General features: G+C 42.0%; 1 protein-coding gene across 1 annotated transcript in view; it reads right to left on the bottom strand.

The window, feature by feature from the left end:
• Positions 1 to 1,431: 1,431 nt before the first annotated feature.
• The window catches only part of ENO4 (enolase 4), a 35,861-nt gene continuing 16,765 nt past the window's right edge, over positions 1,432 to 20,527 (bottom strand). Inside the window, exons 8-14 of the mRNA XM_015148277.3 lie at positions 15,317 to 15,373; positions 12,709 to 12,876; positions 9,800 to 9,925; positions 7,550 to 7,745; positions 4,420 to 4,487; positions 3,803 to 3,920; positions 1,432 to 2,262 (exon numbers count right to left, since the gene is read on the bottom strand). Of these exons, the coding sequence (XP_015003763.2) occupies positions 2,108 to 2,262; positions 3,803 to 3,920; positions 4,420 to 4,487; positions 7,550 to 7,745; positions 9,800 to 9,925; positions 12,709 to 12,876; positions 15,317 to 15,373 (888 nt within the window). The 3' untranslated portion in view covers positions 1,432 to 2,107. The remainder of the gene's footprint in view (positions 2,263 to 3,802; positions 3,921 to 4,419; positions 4,488 to 7,549; positions 7,746 to 9,799; positions 9,926 to 12,708; positions 12,877 to 15,316; positions 15,374 to 20,527) is intronic.

Genomic DNA, 20,527 nt, shown 5'->3' with positions numbered 1-20,527 from the left:
TGAGTAAGGAGGATGGACGCTTTGGCTCTAACTACTCACCAATAATTGCTCCTTCCTTACCTTCTTTGTTAATGGTAAACTGCTAGAAATGGAGCAGTACAGGTAACAATTATTGTTCATTGTCTTTCCAGACCAGTTTTTGGTTGTGTGTGCAGTAAATGATAGTCTGTATCACAGCCTTAAAGTCTGGATTATTTTTCTAAATGCATATTCTACATGTGTAGTTATATTCGTTGTGGCATTGTGGAACAACATTAGCTTATATACCAAGAAGTTGTTGAGGATGGATAACCATCTGTCATTGTCACCGACCTTCGAAGACTCATCAAGCAGTCCCTGCATAAGGATTGGAGTGGTTTGAAGTTTCTCTTCCAAGCACTGACATTTCCCCATCCCACAGTCATTTTTAATTTGGGATATGACTGTTTCTTTCATTTCTTTCACAGATAATATATATACGATTATATAAATATATTTCATATTATATGTTATATAACACAGAGACAGAAAGCATAAATAGAAAGAGTGCCTAGCACCCTAAGAAATTTAAATTAAAAGGCTAATTATCCATTGGTGAGCGCAGTCTCGAGGATAGGTGAGTAAACTGCTCTGTGTTGAAGTTATACTGCTGACCTGGTTATGGTAATAAATCACCTCTTTGGTTAATTTCATTTAGTTATTTTGTTATTCGTTGTACATTTTTGCTCTGGTTTTAGTAATTTAATTATAATTTATATCACTGTTCCAGGGCATATTCTCATGGGGTGTGTGTGTGTGTGTGTGTGTGTGTGTGTGTGTGTGTGTGTGTGTATTTTTCAAAGGGTATGTGAACACCCAGTCATGTTTGTTCTGCTTTTAAAATGAATTTTCCTTCCAGTTTCTCCTACCCGTTGTTTGTTGCTAAGCATCAGGAGAGGCAGTAGCAGCCACAAACTGTGACACAGTTCTTCCAACTTAGAGTGACACCAACCAAGTCTCCTGCCCCTTGCTGTGAGAGAGTCTGCACCTGAGCCAGTTTCAAATGATAGCGTTGAGAATAAGGAGTTGGCTTCGTTATGTGGAAATTAAGGTCCCTTGTTAGTACTCTTTAAAAGGAGAGATCTTCAGTGTGCTTAGTAAAAATTATAGAATTTATCAGAAGTCCAAACTTAGCCAACTCCCCTATAGGTCAGTACATAGCAATTTATATAATTTTTAGGAGAAGCAAATGGTAACCCTTTTAACAGAGACCCTAAATCATATAAAGTGGTTGGATATTATTCTATTTATGTTTGTGTCTGACTGTGTTTATTTCTGCTACTCCTCTGCTATAATCCCAACACTGGCTTACAAAAGAGGCAATTCAGGGAACGGATATGTCACATCATTTTTTTTTTTTATCACTTGCGGATTGCTTTTTAAATGCTGTAGTATAAATAACTGGGCATTTAATAACCTTGAGAATATTTATTCATTTACTGATGTGCTTATTCATTTATACTCATTCTTACTCCAAAAAGGATCCAAGAAGACTCACAAAGATAAAAATAATACAAGAAAAACTAAAATTTAAAAAGAAGAGGGAATTAGGGAAAAGGGAATTAAGGGTAGGAAAGTGAGATGAAACTGTTTGGCTGTTACAAAAACTAGTGACGCTCTCGCACTTCTGCGTGAGGTTGGCTACAAAAATGTGTCGGTGCTTTTCAGCACAGACACGTAGAGTAAACACAGAAGATGGACATCTGTTCCCAGCACAGAGAGCTTCTAGGGTCATTAGGTTTTTGTTCTCAGAGATGTTCTGATTGGTAAAGGATGGGGTGTTTGATTGAGTGTGGAGTTGACAACAAAAATATTGGCCTCTTTTACTGGAGCGTGCCCCTGAAAAACGGACAGGAGAGCTAAAAGACAAAATCTGCATGGAAGTGTGGTGGCTGCAAAACAAAGTTCACAGAATTTCAAGCAAGAACACCATATATGTAATTTACCAAACAGTGGAATTAGAAGAATAAAAACCACAGGAGTTGGTGAAGTTGAAGAGGAAACTCGATGTGGAGACACGGCGCCATACATCAGACCTCCCAGTCTACTAATACTGACGGTGTGGCTAGAACCTGGGGTGTGTACAGCCCTATCCAGAGGATGCTCCTGTTTCGGCTGATTCCTCTACACCTTGTGTGGGGAAGGTGGGTGCCAGTGGCTCCCTAGCCGCAGCAGCCTCAAGTGCCTCTGCAGCCTTTTCAGCTTCCTCATTAAAGTAAAAAAAAGTGCGTTCTTCATTGAAACCTATTAAAAAAAAAAGTAACAATAAAGTTTACGGTCTAATCCAGTGGTGCCAGCTTTTATATATTACATGAGTTGAAGGAGATCATCTTCAGTACTAGTCCAAAAGTGTCACATCACCATCGGAAAGGATACCAGAACCATTTACAACTGGGCCTGTATTTGGTTATATGTTAATTGTGCCATACAGATGTTCTGTTCAATTTTGTTTGCACTCACATTCATTCTGGAACATTTGATGATGCATCACGGACTTTGGGCAGAGGCTTAGCAGAAAGGGTTAAGAGGAAGATGGTGAACTGGGGGAAAGGCCAGTATTATGCACGATACAAGCCACTGCCAGCTGACTGCTCCCAGGGAAATGATGGCAGGCGAGGACCGCTCCAGTCAGGTCCTTCCATGTAAGTATTGACAACATTGTAATGGCTGAGCTTTTGCCAAGATTTCCTACTCGAAAGTGGGAGTGGGGAGATTTATTTTTCCAGTTTTGGGTCCCTTTAATAATGATTCACCAAGGCCGGTGTCAGAGAAATTCTCCTCCATCTGTTAATCCATTGTGGAATGCTGAGGGGGCTGCACTGTCACCAGAGAGGGGTGGAGCCTGTGGTCACCGGAGTCCTTTTGGGTGCCCTGCAGCAGCTGTTTACCTTGTGGTAATGTCTGGCTGGAACTGGCATCAGTCATTCAGGGAAGCTAAGGCCTCCACAAGTCAGGATGCCAGGAAAAATAATCAGATATGTGGAACAGTCTAATTTTACCTATTTGAAAAAAAACTAGCCCTTCTACTACACACTAAACACAGACTCTTTTGACTGCCCTTATGTGACTCAGAAATAGTCTCCCAATTATTTCTTTATTTTCTGAATCCTAGGATGCATTTCAAGACCGCTACACATGTTAAGCATGACGTTTATAATCACAGTTTCTATTGGTCTCTTTAAATGCCACTGCATGCTATATGCCTCCTTTTGGCCATCACAATCAGTAATATAAGAAAATAAAAATGCATATTTGGTGTGTTTCTCTCCAGTTACCCAGTATACAAGGTGCTTCTAACCATGTAGATTGACAAAGGTTTGATTTCGTTAAATGACTGATTTATTTCTCTTGAAACCTTAACCTTTCCAAGGTATGTTAAAATTAACACACTGCCTACTTGTTTTTAAGTAAAACGATTTGTTTTCAAGAACCCCCAGGAAAGCGTCTGCCTTTAACTTTCATGGGCTATGCAGGGAAACCTTAAGTATAATTTGGACCATAACAAAAGGTAGGCTTGGAAATTCCGATCAATTAATTCTATTGAAGAGCATCGTGCAGCCTATTCATCAAGAAAAAGGGCGAGAGTTTTAAACATTCAGGTAAATAGATGATCCATTAAGACAACAATATACATTGTGGCAAGTGCCATCCTAGTTTTGTCAGCACTTATGTATGGTCTTTGGATTCCCCTGCCCTCCTGCAGAGGGACTTCTATTCCCCCTCTTCCAATCTTTGTTCTCTTATTCATGGCTAAGTGAAAACAAAGCAAGAAAGCAGCGCATACCCAGTGTTCCATTCTGGACAAGTTCTTCTTCTATAGTGAGAAGGCGGTTGTATTTAGTCACTCGTTCACCACGGGAAAGACCCCCCAACTTGATAAACCGGACACCAAGCCCAACAGCCTGAAAGAGGGGGGCGGGAGCTCATTTTAGATGGAGGAGCCATGTCTTGCTAAATGACAAACAATTCTTTAAGGAGAAAGGAAACTGTCACGGTGTGCTGTTTTGGTTTTTCCCTTATTAGTTTTTTATCTTTATATAAGCACAGTGGCCTACAAGCTGAGAGTGCTGAAAGGCAAACAGATGATGTGACTGACTATCCATCAGGCACTTTACTAGTCACATAGGCATGCTGATTTTATCTAAGAACATTCTGGCCTTTCTCGCTTCATTTTAGGAGGAAAGATTGCAGGTGCACACCCCAGTCATTTAAGTGTGCTCATCATTTTCCCTGGACTTCAATTTTTTGTTCTTTTTAAAAGTTCAAAGATTAGCTCTTTGCAAAAGGTAGCTGTCTGGGAAGAAGCAAGTCTATTTCATAAAAGGTTACATGACTTTCTCCACCAAAGACTGCATTTCTCTGAAATACCAATTCGTGATAAAAGCAGTGTTTGGCACTTACCAAATCGACAAGGCTGTCATCAGATGATTCTCCTTCTGTACTTCCAAAGACTGTGATGTGCTTCTTACCTGGAAGAGGAATTTCTTTCAGTTTTATACGGTGTAGAAAGTTAGCATACATGTGGGCCTCTGGGATCAAAATTAAACATTTCTCAGATTTATAACTCCCCTGTGAAGAGTCAATTATTTGCCCACCTAGGATTCTAACATTTGCATTTTTATTGCCCTGCTTTTATTTGTTTACCCCCAACTTTCAGTAGCTTAGGTGCTGTAAATACTAAATGAATATCGTGTTTCATTAAAATTAAGATACATGATGGCCAGGTGCGGTGGCTCACGCCTGTAATCCCAGCACTTTGGGAGGCCAAGGCGGGCAGATCATGAGGTCAGGAGATCGAGATCATCCTGGCTAACACGGTGAAACCCCGTCTCTACTAAAAATACAAAAAATTAGCCAGGCGTGGTTGCAGGCACCTGTAGTCCCAGCTACTTAGGCTGAGGCAGGAGAATGGCGTGAACCCGGGAGGCGGAGCTTGCAGTGAGCCGAGATTGCACCACTGCACTCCAGCTCTGGGCAATAGAGAGACACTCCGTCTCAAAAAAAAAAAAAAAAACCAAAAAAAACAAAAAACATGATTTGTAAGATGTACTATTATTTTTTACCACTAAAAGGGGGTAGGGGGATGCTCAAATTAGATGGACACATTTCTAAGACCACAGCTATAAGACACGATTCGATTTTTTAAATGTTCAATGTAGAAAAATGTGCATCTTTGAGTCTGAAATATGGTAAGAGTAACGTGGAGTTGTTGTGCCTACATAATGGCTTTCTCCTGTCATTGTGTAGAATTTTATTCAAAGGACTGCCATTCTGAATATTTACTAGAAGAGTAGTGTTGGTAGTAATCAATCATTTGAGGGTCTCAAAACCCTTTGAAATGTGCCAGTCTGTGAAGAGTGCCAGCCAGAGCTCTTCCTGCGCGACAGTGTTTGCATTGCCTCCTATCTATCATCTATCACCCACAGGCCAGCCCTGCCTGAGCATCTTCTTCCATCCTCTGGCACCAAACCAGACCCCTGGCTGCCAGTCTGGCTCTGAGTTCTGCTCCAGCTCTGAGACCAGCTTTCTGTCTAGTTCCTGCGACCCACTCATGGTATTTGTTTCGTGCCCTCTGCATTAGTGTACAAGACGCCTATGAACTCAGTTTGTAGTCTAGTGGGAGACCCCAGTCATTAGATAGTTGTACAAGTCATTGTAGTCAGTATTACAAAGAGGAAATATAGGATGCTAGGAGGAAGACTCAGAACAGAACCAGTTAGGGATAGGGGTAGGCAAGGGTGGCTGAAGACATTTCATTTTAGCCAAGACCTGAAGGATGCAGAGTCAAGTATGTCAGAGCAAAGCATTCTGGTCCAAAGGAACAGCATGTTTAAACACTGACGTGGTCAAGAGTTGTGGGCAAGTGAGATGACTATAGTGTCATGGGAAACTTACCTAATCTCTCCAAGTCTTGTTTTCTTATCAATAAAGTAGAAATGATAGTGTCTACTTCACAGGAATGCTGTAAGGATTATGTCCAGTTCGCAAATGCCTGATCCATTGGTCTTAAATAAAGCTGCTCTCCTCTGGCATCCCAGATGCACCAACACTGGAGCCCTGCTTTTCACCTGTCGTCCCCTGATCCCCATTGCTGGGATCCTGTCCCTGAATCCCAACTTGATGACTCAGGTTCTGCTTCCCGAGGCTTCCCTGACGCCCCACTGCCTTGCCAAGCTTCCTTGTGCTGCGCGTTAGTAGTGAACCTACCCTTGCCTCCGGTCTCTGTACTGACAGAAAACTGCTTCTAATCTGATCTTGTTGCCTGTTTTCTAAACTGCTCAAGTAGACCATTCCCTGCAGTGGGTGATCTGATTCCAAATTCTGATCCCTCCTAGACTTCCCCAAGTAATGCAAATTAAAATGGCCGACTGGTGTCTGGATATATTATAAGTAGCTAAGTTTATTTTCAATTAAGTAATTCCTACATCCTTACTATGTACTTGAGCCATGCCTATGTGGAAGAAAGAGTTGTGGTCCCTGTTAAGATGTTGACTCCTTATCTAGAATCTAGAGCATAAAGTGGTAGTAAATGATAGGAGGAAATTTACAATACATAGGAGGAAATTTACAATACTGCAGTAACGTGATGCGGGCCACACATGTTCTGCCCCTGTTGTTCCTTGGCTGTGCTTGGTGCCTTGGCTTTGTTAATGGTGAGCTATTTTTTTTAGCTTAAATACTGCATTGTAGCCGGAAGCCTGGCTAGTGCAGATGGTACCCAGGCGTTCCACAGTGCCTGATTCAGGATTTGAGATCTGTTCTTTAGCAGTAAGAGTTGGGGTACCTCTATGGGTTTCTGTAAATTTATTTATTTATTTATTTATTTATTATATATTTTTTTGAGACAGAGTCTCTCTTTGTCGCCCAGGCTGGAGTGCAGTGGCACGATCTCGGCTCACTGCAAGCTCGGCCTCCCGGGTTCACGCCATTCTCCTGCCTCAGCCTCCCGAGTAGCTGGGACTGCAGGCACCTGCCACCACGCCCGGCTAATTTTTTGTATTTTTAGTAGAGACAGGGTTTCACCGTATTAGCCAGGATGGTCTCGATCTCCTGACTCTGTGATCTGCTGGCCCCAGCCTCCCCGAAGTGCTGGGATTACAGGCATGAGCCACCGCGTCCAGCCAGGTTTCTGTAAATTTAAAGATTTTCTGTAGCCCAAGCTCAGAGTCTAAAGCAAATTGATAAATGTGCTGAAGGCTATGCCCTTTCATAAGAAATCAGCCATGAGTCCTCCTGTTCCAGGCAGAAAGGCTGTCCCCACTGTGAAGCTGATAGGGCAGTGGCCTTGGCCGTACCTCTGGTAGCCCTCAGTAAAGGGGATGAGCTTGGACTTGGGCTGTTAGTGGAACATTGTGAAGTGAGTCAGTAAGCTGCATTTTGTGTTCCAGCACTAAATCTCTCACAAATGGTTGGACTTTCTTTTCTTCCAAGATTTCTTCCATGCTTTTTAGTAACTTTGATATGCTGTGTATTTTTGGTTTCTTGTATAACCAAGTCATTACGAGTCTTTCAGATGTATACTGTTACTCACTGTCAATCAGATTGGTTATTTCCACCAAGTCAGACATTGTAGTTTGGTTTGTGTGTTTTATGATCAGCCCATTGGATTTGGGGATGCTGATGTTTCCTTGCTCTAGAAGTTTAGAAATGCTTTTGGATGCAGTTCCTGCAATTATGTAACACCTGGAACCAAGTGCGTGATAGATGCTGTCCCACTGTTCAGAGTCCTGGGTAAATATTTAAGAATCGATCATTGTAATGCATTGAACATAATTACAAAACAACAGGAATAATAGAGCACATACTCAAACTCACACATTTTCCCTGAGATGCACAAAACAATTTTCTTTTACTTTTGTTCCTGAATGATCCCTGTACCACAGCCACACAAACTAAGAAGCTTTGTGAAACAGAAACTAATAGCGATTACATTTGAGCTTAAAGGTTTTGTGAATAAAATGTTAATACACTGAATGCTATTTCTTATGTGGATTTTAGAGTTCTTCAGACCCAGGCTATTCCCATCCACTGTCATCTATATTGCTGCTAAAGATTGACGGGATGGATTTTTCTGATATTTCTGATAAACAGAAAATGGAAAAAGAAACCCTGCAAGGGCTCTAGTCCCTTCTCAACACCCTTATTTTTATTGGTGAGACCATCATAGGAAATGAAATGCTTATTTTAAAATTATACACATACATATGTGTGTGTGTGTACACACACACACACACACACACACACACACACACACACAGTCATCCTAGCTTTTGTACCAGATTTCAACTTACCGCATTAGAACAGACCACATAGGTTCATCCTATCACATGAAAAAAGCTGTGGTCAAGGCTGGGTGCAGTGGCTCATGTCTGTACTACCAGCACTGTGGGAGGCTGAGGCAGGAGGATCGCTTGAGTCTAGGAGTATGAGACCAGCCTGGACAATGTGGCAAGACCCCATCTCTACAAAAAATACAAAAACTAGCTGGGTGTGGTGGTGTGCCTCGTAGTCCCAGCTACTTGAGAGGGTGAGGTGGGAAGATGGCTTGAGCCTGGAAGGTCAAGGCTGCAGTGAGCTGTGATCAGGCCACTGCACTCCAGCCTGGGTGACAGAGCAAGACCCTGTCTTAAAAAAAAAAAAAAGTACGACCAGAGCCTCAGGACGGTCATCACAGGGCTGGTGTGGCAAGGTTAAAGAGCTAAGATTAGGCTCAGCCAGTGCATTCTGTGTGTGCTGGAGTGGAATGGAGGCTGCGAAAGGGAGGATGGGACTGAGACCCTGGGACTCCACATGAGGACCAGCATTTATATTGTCCTGCAAATCGAAATAGTTGTGTTATGTCAAAGAAGATATCTGTTCAATATATCTGTCCAATCTATCTGATGGTTCTCAAATTTATAAAATCAAGAATTTAAATTTTGGAGTGTAAGTTGGTTGGAGGAAAGATGGTCACATAAGCCTTTGTCAAATGCATGAGTTTTAATAGATCATGAAACCTCAATATCTCAAACACTTTAAAAAGATGGCTTTGCAGGCCGGGCACAGTGGCTCATGCCTGTAATCCTAGCACTTTGGGAGGCCAAGGTGGGCGGATCGCCTGAGCTCAGGAGTTGGAGACCAGCCTGGGCAACACGGCGAAACCTTGTTTCTACTAAAAATACCAAAAATTAGCTGGGTGCGGTGATGCACGCCTATAGTCCCAGCTACTCGGGAGGCTGAGGCAGGAGAGTCACTTGAGCCCAGGAGACAGAGGTTGCAGTGAGCCAAGATCGTGCCACTGCACTCCAGCCTAGGTGACAAGAGTGAGACCCTGTCTCAAAAGAAAAAATGGCTTTGTTACTTTTATGCGTATATAGTGACTGGATTTAGGTTGAAAAATAATTTGGTCTTATAGAAGTCCTGTTTCCCTGAGCACCTGAAAATGATATATGATTAACCTATTGAAGCTCCAGCTTGCACAGCAGGGGCAGCTTCCATCTGTTAGGCTGCTTGTAAATATACAGGTACTCCTGAAGGGCCTGCGAATAGCGTGTTTCATTCCCCAGACAGGCACACTCCTAGGTAATTGTGTTTTTTCTATTCATTTGCTTAGTAAGTGCCTTTTCTCATAAACGCTGAAATAAAGCAACTCAGCCCCAGACCAAATTAAAACGTTTTGAATGACAGAGATCCAAAAGAATGAGATTTTATTCTCTGCTTTGTTATAAAATATAAAAGGTGAGTCCTGCCTATCTTATGGCATATAAAGTATGTTATAAAATATGAAAGGTAAGGTGCTTACCTCCTTCCTGAAAGGATCAATTAAGGCAATAATTGAAGGGTACTTGTTGATCAGATCCACATACAGGTCAACCATCTCCGCTGCATTTTTGTATGTGCCCATGATCACTTCATACTTTCCTTTACTCTGATATGTGTCAGGAAAATATTAAAATAAGGGATAAACAATGAATTCATCAAATCCCAAGGAAGTGGTTCAGATTCCTTTTTGTTCTTTTTATATAAGAGGTTGTAAACAGGTTCTTTTCAGGTCACACGGACCTGAGAAATCTGTCCATTCTACTTTAAATATCTTAAATATTAACCTGGGAAATCAAGTCACCATTCCTTTTGATGCCCTCTAGGGTTCTTCCCACAGACTTCAGATGGAGCCTCCTACACAAAACACCAAGAATTACAGAGTAGGAGGGGAATAATCTGTTAGATTTGGCTGCCTGGGTAGATGGACAATAACATAAATTCACAAAACAAGCAGAATAGCAGTGCTAACCTGCTCACTCACTAGACCCTACCATCTTTTAGCTCACATTGAATGAATAACTTGTTTCCTTTAAAGTAAATATTCTAAAGCTTGAAAGCAAGGCTAGGCTTTTGATACACTAACAACCAGTATGAAAAGTAATGTGATTTATGTGAGGCATTTCTTTCTTAGGTAGCATGTACCTTCTAGTAGTAACAATATTGTCCTGAAGGTAGAATTCTAGTACAACATTCATTTGAAGTCTGGGAAGCCCCTAAGTCATTAAGTATAGAAGTAAACAGGGCTGAAGGATCTAGAATAGCCTTTCTGCAAAACAAAGCACCCTTCCTTTTAAGTCTGTGTTCAGGGATGGCACCTGGGATATTTGGGCACCGGGAGGGAGGTGGAATGGAACAGAGTGGCTGTTTGGTTTGCTAATACCTTCCTGCTGCTGCTGATAATAGAATGGATTCCATTGGAATTAAGCAGTTTCCTAAGACCATAACTGAAGGGATTTCATAGTTTTTTCATCTTCAAAAGCAGCAAGAACTTTTAACTTCGATAATGCAAAGCTTAAAAAACCCTATCTTGTCAGTGAGGAAACACAAATGATTTTGAACTAACAATATTGTAAGAATTATCTGATATCAAAATAATACATTTTACTGAATATAAGCAATAAATACCCATTCTAGTTAGCACTAGCAGTCAGTATATTCATAGTTCCTGGTATACGTTGCTGATGAAAACATGCAATTATTTTTCTTAATGGTATGTCTAGGAACCAATCATTATGTGAAGAATAGGAAATTACTTTAAATATTCTTTTATGTGCTTAGTTTCTTTAGAAAAGTAAAAGAACTTTTAGAAGTCAGCCAAAATTGAGGGTTCTTATATAGTGTTCAAAATGTTCTTTGTAAAGTTAAAAATCACAGTTAAAGCAGAATGCTATTTGGTCAAGTCCCCTGAATTTGACATAAATCACCAAGTCACCATAAATGCTTGGCAATATGCTGGGCATTTCATAAAACGCAGACTCAGCATTTTTGTGTATTTGAAATTGGGAAATGTGTTAGTCTGTTTTCATGCTGCTAATAAAGACATACCTGAGACTGGGTAATTTATAAAGGAAAGAGGTTTAATTGACTTACAGTTCCACATGGCTGAGGAGGCTGCACAATCATGGTGGAAGGCAAAGGAAGAGCAAAGTCATGTCTTACAAGGCAGCAGGCAAGAGAGAGTGTGTACAGGGGAACTCCCCTTTATAAAACCATCAGATGTAGTGAGACTTATTCACTATCATGAGAATAGCATGGGAAAGACCTGCACCCATAATTCAGTTACCTCCCATGACACATGGGAATTATGGGAGCTACAATTCAAGATGTGATTTGGGTGGGGACACAGCCAAACTATATCAGTAAGTATATGTGTAAGACAGAAAACTAATAACTTTCCTAACATACCAGTTTCCCAAGTTTAAAGGTAAATTGCTGTTGTATTACCCTGAGGAAGTGAAGACTAGAATGTTGCTTGTTTTTTTTTGTTTTGTTTTGAGACAGAGTTTCACTCTCATTGTCTGGGCTGGAGTGCAGTGGCACGATCTTGGCTCATTGCAGCCTCCACCTCCTGGGTTCAAGTGATTCTTTTGCCTCAGCCTCCCGAGTAACTGGGATTACAGAAACCCACCACCATACCCAGCTAATTTTTTGCATTTTTTTGTAGAGACGGGGTTTCACCATGTTGGCCAGGCTGGTCTTGAACTCCTGACCTCAGCCTCCCAAAGTGCTGGGATTACAGGCATGAGCCATCATGCCCAGCCGACTAGGATGTTTTTTAATGAACCTGTTTTCCACTCTCTTTTTAGAATCTTTCTCTTCAGGTGGGTGATCCCCAGGTGGAGTCTCATCATATCACTAAGGCTCTGTCCTCCTAACCCAGGCTGTGGATAACACTGTGATGTGTTTAGTTGGACAACAACATATTCTTTGTAAACTTCAATAACTTGGAAATTTTTTTATATTTAAAAAGTCACAGCATAAATTCTAAGAACTACATTCTGGAAGGGCCTATCATGTCATAAGTTACAACTCATCCACTTTTTAGGCTCGACAAATTCAGCATTTATCAACCAAATGCAGTTTGTTAAATTATTTTTCAGTAGCTTTCAGGATTGCAATGTAAGTGACTCATTTTACTCATCTTTATTATAGAATTTCTATATATAATAATGACATTGTCTATTTAAAATTTTTTATGGTTATGTTATTCTGTGGTCATTAGCTAATTTGATTTTCTCAGTTCCGTTTATATTAGAATCTTTCACACAATATTAATAAAAAACAATAAGATCTGTTTGGACAATATTCAGATAAGCTCTTTTTCTCTGAGTTCTAATTTAAAAATCATGGATCTCAATAGGAAGTGAATGTTCTGAAGTGGAAACTTACGTAGTCCATCAGCTCATGTCCAGCACAGTTGATAGCTAGATGCAGATTTGTTCCCAGTTCTAGCCCCAGGTTTGCACAGATTTCCTGTATTAGAAGCAGTGGCTGTTCTATGGTGTCACAGTTAATGGTTAAACAACCAAGATGGGACATCTTGCCAGTGATCTGCTGCTACAAGATCAAGAGACAATGATGCATGTCAGTACACCTCATTAAGGTTCTTGGTGCTTCCTGTGATAGGCATGGTTTATGATCAGATACAGCTCTGCAAAGATCAGTCCTTTAATTCTCAATCCTACTTAGGATTGATTCACATGACTTAGGGCATATGATTCCCCTGCAGTATCTGGGAGTAATTTTCTTCTGAGGTTTCCAAGTTTAGCCTGGGAGCACACCTTTCTCTCTTCAGTGTGTCTGTGTTCTCTCTTTATTGACGCTGCTGTTCCTTGTACGTGGGGCTAGCCTGAGTCACAACCACCCGGTTGGTGAATCTCCAGGCCCTCCCTGTAAATGTCCATCCTGTGTGTCTCTAGCTCTGCCAGTCCTTTTCCTCCAAACCTGCTCTTTCCTATGTTCTGTTTTCCTCCAGATAAATGCAGCTGTTAAAAGCGTAACCCTCCTTCAGGAAAAGTTTTATTTATTTATTTTGTTTTGGGATAGTGTCTTGCTCTGTCACCCAGGCTGGAGGGCAGTGACTTGAATGTGGCTCTGCAGCCTCGACTTCCCCAGGCTCAAGTCATCCTCCTTTCTCAGCTTCCTGAGAACCTGAGACTAGAGGCATATGCCACCACACCTGGGTAATTTTTTTATATTTTGTAGGGACAGGGTCTTGCTGTGTTGCCCAGGCTGGTCTTGAAGTCTTGTGCTCAACACTCCCAAAGTGCTGGGATTACAGGCGTTGGCCACTTTAAAAGGACTGCAGACTTCCGCTAAGAGGATGCAATACTGAAGATGGATTTTAGTGGAAGATGATTTCAGGACCCACATAACCCCAAGGAAAGACAGCTATTGCAAAGTCAGCCTTGATGTGCCCTCGCCATAAATTGCCACTATGCAATTATAAATTGAAGCAATATCAATGAATCTGAGGGCTTAAGGTAAGGTGTGTGTGTGTCTGCGCCAAACTCAACGACAAACATGAACCCGGCAATGAGTATTCTATTTTGACTGGTGATAGCACTATTTTAATGTCAATGAGAGGAAACTTTCATTTGGCAAACAAAGGAATAGTTGAGGAAATTTTTGTCCATCAATTGAGTTTTGTTATAGAGCCTTCTGAACTATGAAAGTATCACTTATTTGGTGCTTACTAAATGCCAGGTACTGTTCTAAGCACATTACATAAAGTAAAATACATTTACTCCTTACACATCATATGAAGGTATTACTATGATCTCCATTTTACAGTTAAGTAACTTGGACCAGATTTTAGTCCAGGCAGTTTAGCACCAGAGTTTATACCCCTAGTTCTTGTGTGGCTGCCTCTCTGGAATCTATACTCTAGACTGTTTCTAACGGTAAAAAAAAAAAAAAAAAAAAAAAAAAAAAAAAAGGTAGTAGTACAGCTGATTACAGGGAGGGCTGATGTTGGTCTAAGTTTCCCAGCATGCAGAGAACCACCTGCTGGAATGAAGGAACAACACTGAGAACTGGTGGCTTGTTTACCATCTCCACCTCTTGCAAGGCCTAATATTAGACAGCTGTGCTCATTCCAACATGTACAAACTGTTGACAGTATTTTACTTAGTGCTGTATGTGTTCACACATTTCTCTCTTCTAATCTTGAAAAGAAACTTCATTTTTTTTTTATCTCTGCCGTGTCTTCTCCTTTCTTTCCTAGCCCCTCTTCTTTTGACTTCAGCCGACTCTCACCTACCTAACATCAAGGTGGGGCAAGGATTGTTCACTCACAGAGCAAATCAAATACTGCAGATGTGAGCAACCTTCACCCATGTGCATGCTCTTCAAAGTTCTTATTGGCTGTTCTGTTTATATTGTTGAAAGTTTAGGCTATAATAGATACATCTATCAGAGCATTCACAGTCACCAAGGTGACTGACAGATCAAGTTCCGCTGGTCTCCCAAGGCTCCTGAAGCCAGCGCGGCCAGTTTTGACAAGGAGGACTGTTCGCCTCATTCTCCTGGCAAAATCGGAGTTCCTGCAATGGTTCATCAGAAATGATGCTTCAGTGTGTCTGGGGGACCAGATGGAAGGAAGAGCCATCTTTTGTGCTTCTTCTTTTTCTCTTTGTTAATACTAAAATGTAAAATATCCTGTGTGCCTTTCAGCTAGTTGTCAAGAGAGATTCGATTTCCCAAACACTTCCCCCATAGGGTCCAGTGTAACCCTATTTCCCATGAATGCTTCCTAACCCTGTGAGATTCCAGATGGCCAGACAGCTGCTGCCAGCGATGGCCAGGCAGCCTGTTGCTGGAAGGCAGGGGCAGCATGATACTGCAGCTCTGGGGGTGCCTGGAGCAACATCACTATATGGTTTCCATTTGCCTCAGTCCTGGACTTGGAGCAAAAAGTGACTATGGAAGATAAAAAGGGGCAGGAAATCTATAAACAGTGTCATATGGAAGGATGGTAAACAATATATAGACTTACTTGACCTCTTTTGCTTCCATCATGCCCTTTTTTTGTCTCTGCTTTTGGAGGAGAGGGCTGTGGGGCAGAAGATAAAAATACATCAGCTGAAATTTTTAGCATGGCTGTGGCAGCAAGCAAAGCTTACTGCTCTGAGACCTGACCAGCCACGCTGAATCTCACACGCGTGCGTGCCCACACACACACACGCACTCATGCACATAGGGACAATTCCAGCCATTCCCTACTTGATATGCCACAAACTATTTCTGAAATTCAGGAATGTGTTTCCTTTAGTTCATCCTTACCCTCTGTCCCCAGTCACATATATGGGGTGTGTGTACAGATTCATGCATTTCTATGCATATAAATAATGTGCTATTCACACATGTATCATGAACTTCTGCTGTGTGCAGGCGCCCTTTTTCTGCAGGAGGATACAAAGTCCCCTCCTTGCCCTTAGGGCTTAACCCCGCTGTGGGATTTGCTTTTACAGGCCCAACATAATGTTTTGAATATTCTCAGGATGCAAACACTTTCTCCTGCAGGGTGGTTTTGACTTTGATTTGAAACAGTCAAAGGTAATTAAATCTGGTGAATCTAGTGGGTGTAGTGTCAGGAGGTTAAAAGCAAAGGTAATTCCCAAAGAGGCATTCCCACATTTGGCATATTGGATGCGTATTATTGCAAGGATCTAATCTTTTAAAGGATGCACTTTCGTGTTCAGCGTATACTGGCTCTGTAAGCTGAGGCATGATTGTCAAGCATAAGTATGGCTCACACTCAAGTATATGCACATACAGTGACCCTGAACAGAAGGGCAAAGGGAAGTCATGTGATGTGATCAGGGGACAATCTCAGTGATTACTGGCACCAATTCAGAACGGCAAACATTAAAGAACAGTCTTGGTGTGCATTATTATTGGATTTCTCATGTTTTTTATGCTCCCTCATTGAGACTTTTAAGCTGCCTGAGGACAGGAAGTATGTTTTTATCCCCTTTTGCACCTAGCATAGGGCCTTGCAATGGTAAAAAATAGCCAGGGAAAAAAAACAACCTGTAACATCTTTCTCTCTACCGTAATAAGAATAAGCTGTTAAATAATGGAAGTTAAAATCTCCAGCCCCACCCCTACCCCTTTTTGTTTTAAAGACACGGTCTCACTCCGTCACACAGGCTGGAGTGCAGTGGCACAATCATGTCTCACTACAGCCTTGACCTCCTGAGCTCAAACAATCCTTCTGCCTCGGGCTCCCAAGTAACTGGGCGACAAGTGTGCACCGCCATGCCTGGCTAATTTTTTTTTTTTTTTCCGGTAAATATTTTTGTAGAGACAGGGTCTCACTATGTTGCCCAGGCTGGCAGCCTTTTTAATCATAAAAAAATGCAATGTATTCTAGAATGGCTGTTCTCAGACTAAGTGGATTTAAAAATGGCTAAAAACTGAAACAAATACCATCTTTCATTAGTAAGAATTAGTCTACTCGGGAGTTCCTAGGGAGAGTGAGTTTGCCAAAATAAATCTGGCATGATGTAATCTGCTAATCAATGCCACCAGCCAAATGATGTCATCAGGAGCTATCACTTTATTACTAAAACAAAGCATGGTGATTGCAGTAACCCTGGTTCCACTCCTATCATCCCCTGTTTTAAGACCGTGGCTTTAGCTAAGGTTATCTACAGACATCTTTGGGTTGGGGCCTGCATGAGAAAACATATCATTTCTTCAGCATTTTTTTTTTCTCAAAATAGATTAAAATTAAGACTTAATAGAAGAATTGGGGTAATGTTGGGAATGCTCTGTTATCACTGTAATCACTGGGAAGGATTAAACATCTTTCTATATTCAATTACTATGCTATAAATAGGCACCTTTTATTAGCGGCCCAGCAGTTCAGAAGTTCCTCCCATACAAGGCAGGCTTTTTTTTTTTTTAATGGGACAGGATCTCCCTCTGTCACCCAGGCTGGGGTGCAGTGGCATGATCAGAACTCACTGCAGCCTCAAACTCCTGGGCTCAAGCAGTCCTCCCACCTCCGCCTCCCAGGTGGCTGGGACCACAGACACATGCCACCACACTGGACTAATTTTTGTGGAGACAAGGTCTTGCTATGTTGCCAGGCTGGTCTTGAACTCCTGGCCTCTCCACCTCCGCCTCCCAAAAGTGCTGGGATTATAGGCATGTGCTACCACACCTTGAACTCCTGGCCTCTCCACCTCCACCTCCCAAAAGTGCTGGGATTATAGGCATGTGCTACCACACTTGGCCAAGGCAGGCATTTAAAAACTGTACAGATGAGGAAACCAATGCTTTGACAGGATATGTAAGAGGCTCACGAAGTGGCAGCTGATAAGTGCAGAACCAAAATAGAAACCAAATCTGTTTGCTTCAAAGATTGTGCTCTTTCCACCACACTACATATTATTTAACAACTTAAACTTTGTGACTTCGACTGCATAGTGATGGTTTTTGATACTGAACTTTCTCTAAGTGCTTTACTGCTTTTCCTTCAAACATGAATGAACTAGTTGGAGCTATTACTAAGAATCCCACTGCAGCTTCCAAACATGTAACGCCACGTGGAAAGTCAACAGAAACGTGATCCCTGCATCACACTATTGATATAATGGCCAGGTGAAATTAAGATATAATTAAGATATAATTAATAAGACATTAAGATATAATCCAGCCCCCAAGGGGCTGGATTACCCCGCTGTGGGGGCTGCCCTGTAGATTGCAGGACGCTCAGTAGCAGCTCTGATCCCTGCTTACAAAATGCCATCAGAACCCTCCTTCCAAGCCAAGACCACTAAAAATGTCTCCAGACTTGCCAAATGTCCCCTGGGCAAAATCATTGCTGGCTGAGAGTCACTGCCTTAAGAGAACAGAGTGCTACATTTCACTTCATCAAAAAATTTTAAAAATCGGTATGACTCCATATCATACAATTTAAAGGCAGGCAACATGATACAGGAAAATAGGTCTAGCATATATAAAGAATTGGCTGGGCATGGTGGCTCACGCTTGTAATTCCAGCATTTTGGGAGGCCAAGGCAGGCGGATCACAAGGTCAGGAGTTCGAGACCAGCCTGCCCAAGACAGTGAAACCCCATCTCTACTAAAAATACAAAAAATTAGCTGGGCATGGTGCTTGGTGCCTGTAACCCCAGCCACTCAGGAGGCTGAGGCAGGAGAATCGCTTGAACCCGGAAAGCAGAGGTTGCAGTGAGCTGAGATCACGCCACTACACTACAGCCTGGGAGACAGAGCTAGACTCCATCTCAAAAAAAAAAAAATTATATATATATATATATATATATATATATATATATATATATATAGAGAGAGAGAGAGAGAGAGAGAGAGAGAGAGGATTAAATCCCTTATTATGTAAAGAATTCCTAGATAGCAATAAAAGATAAACACCTCAATGAAAAGGGCAAAGAAGTAAAGCAATTTGCAGAATGATTTGTGCATAATTTTTGTATTATTTTAAACACTGTTCTCTGTTGTGCATTTATCTTCCCCGCCCGCCCGCTCCCCGACGAGAGGGAGTCTCACTCTGTTGCCCAGGCTGGAGTACAGTGGTGTGATCTTGGCTCACTCCAACTTCCACCTTCCAGGTTCAAGTGATTCTCCTGCCTCAGCCTCCCGAGTAGCTGGGATTACAGATGTGCACCACCACACCCAGCTAATTTTTGTATATTTAGTAGAGATGGGGTTTCGCCATGTTGGCCAGGCTGGTCTTGAACTCCTGACCTCAAGTGATTTGCCCACCTCAGCCTCCCAAAGTGCTGGGATTACAGGTGTGAGCCACCACTCCTGGCCTATCTACTTAATTATTGTTTTAAAAAGTCTGGAAAGCCACACTCAATTTTTAACGACAGTTATCTTTAGAGAAGGGACTGTACTGAGGGTGGTAGTCTGTAGGAGGTGGTTGTGGGTGGGTAGCTCTATCAGTATTTGAATTTTCACAAGAACATTCATGAGCTACTTGTGTCATCACAAAGTAAATAAAACATTTAAAAGACAAAATGTCAGGAAAGATTTTAGAATTGAAGAAAAACTTCTTTTTTTTTTTTAAATGGAGTTTCATTCTTGTTGCCTAGGCTGGAGTGCAATGGCACGATCTCAGCTCACTGCAACCTCCACCTCCTGGTTTCAACTGATTCTCCCACCTCAGCCTCCCGAGTAGCTGGGATTACAGGTGCCTGCCGCAATGCCCAGCTAATTGTTTTGTATTTTTAGTAGAGATGGGGTTTCACCATGTTGGCCAGACTGGTGTCGAACTCCTCACCTCAGGTGATCCACCTGCCTTGGCCTCCCAAATTGTTGGGATTACAGGCTTGAGCCACCATGCCCTGCTGAAAAACTTTTAAAAGAAATTAAGAAGGATGAATTGTAGAATGCTCAGATATCCTGAGTTTCCTAAGAGTTTAAACTGGTTTCCTTCACCTGCTCTGACACAACCCACCAGGTATGGCTTCCTGTGGCACTGGCTCCTGATGCAGCGTGTTTCAGGTTAAACTTGTTTACTCTTCACAGTCACCCTCATGATTTGGATACTGATCATCTCCATTTTATAGATGAGGAACCCGAGACAGAGAGGCTATGGAATTGGCCCAAGGTCACGGAGTTATGAATGGCAAAGCAGAGTGCAACATCAGAGCTAACTTGTCCAAGTCTGAGTTTCTACAGGCTGGTTACTCAGAAAAGAAACTGGCCTCCTGAAAAGCACCATGGAACCGGCTCCAGCCTGGAACTGCTTAAAGCAATTCTGATCAACTGCAGGGATTGGGCCCCAGCCAGCCAACCCCCATCGAAGCAGGGGAGGGGCCCGTGCCCCCTGCCTGCAGTCACACTCTGTGCTGGTGAGACAGAGTTAGAACCAGAGTTCCTCCATGTTACACTGCTATTGTATGCCAGCCCCATCCTACTGGGTCCTCAGCCTACTGCTTCCTAATCACGCAGCTTAAAAGCCTCAGGCTAAATGCAATGTGGGATCCTGGAATGGATCCTAGAACAGAAAAAGGACACTGGTGGAAAAACCAGTGAAATTTGAATCAAGTCTGCAGTTATTAGTAGTGTATCATTTTGGTTTCTTAGTTTTGACAAATGTACCATGTAATATATCATTAACACTGGGGGAAACTGGGTGAGAGGTATTCAGGAACTGTCTGTACTATCTTTGCAACTTTTCTGTAAATGTAGTATTCCAAAATCAAAGTCT

Source organism: Macaca mulatta, chromosome 9, assembly GCF_049350105.2.
Source record: "Macaca mulatta isolate MMU2019108-1 chromosome 9, T2T-MMU8v2.0, whole genome shotgun sequence".
Taxonomy (NCBI): domain Eukaryota; kingdom Metazoa; phylum Chordata; class Mammalia; order Primates; family Cercopithecidae; genus Macaca; species Macaca mulatta.
The sequence above is the reverse complement of the archived record's forward strand: the minus strand, read 5'-3'. Positions and strand labels throughout refer to the sequence as shown.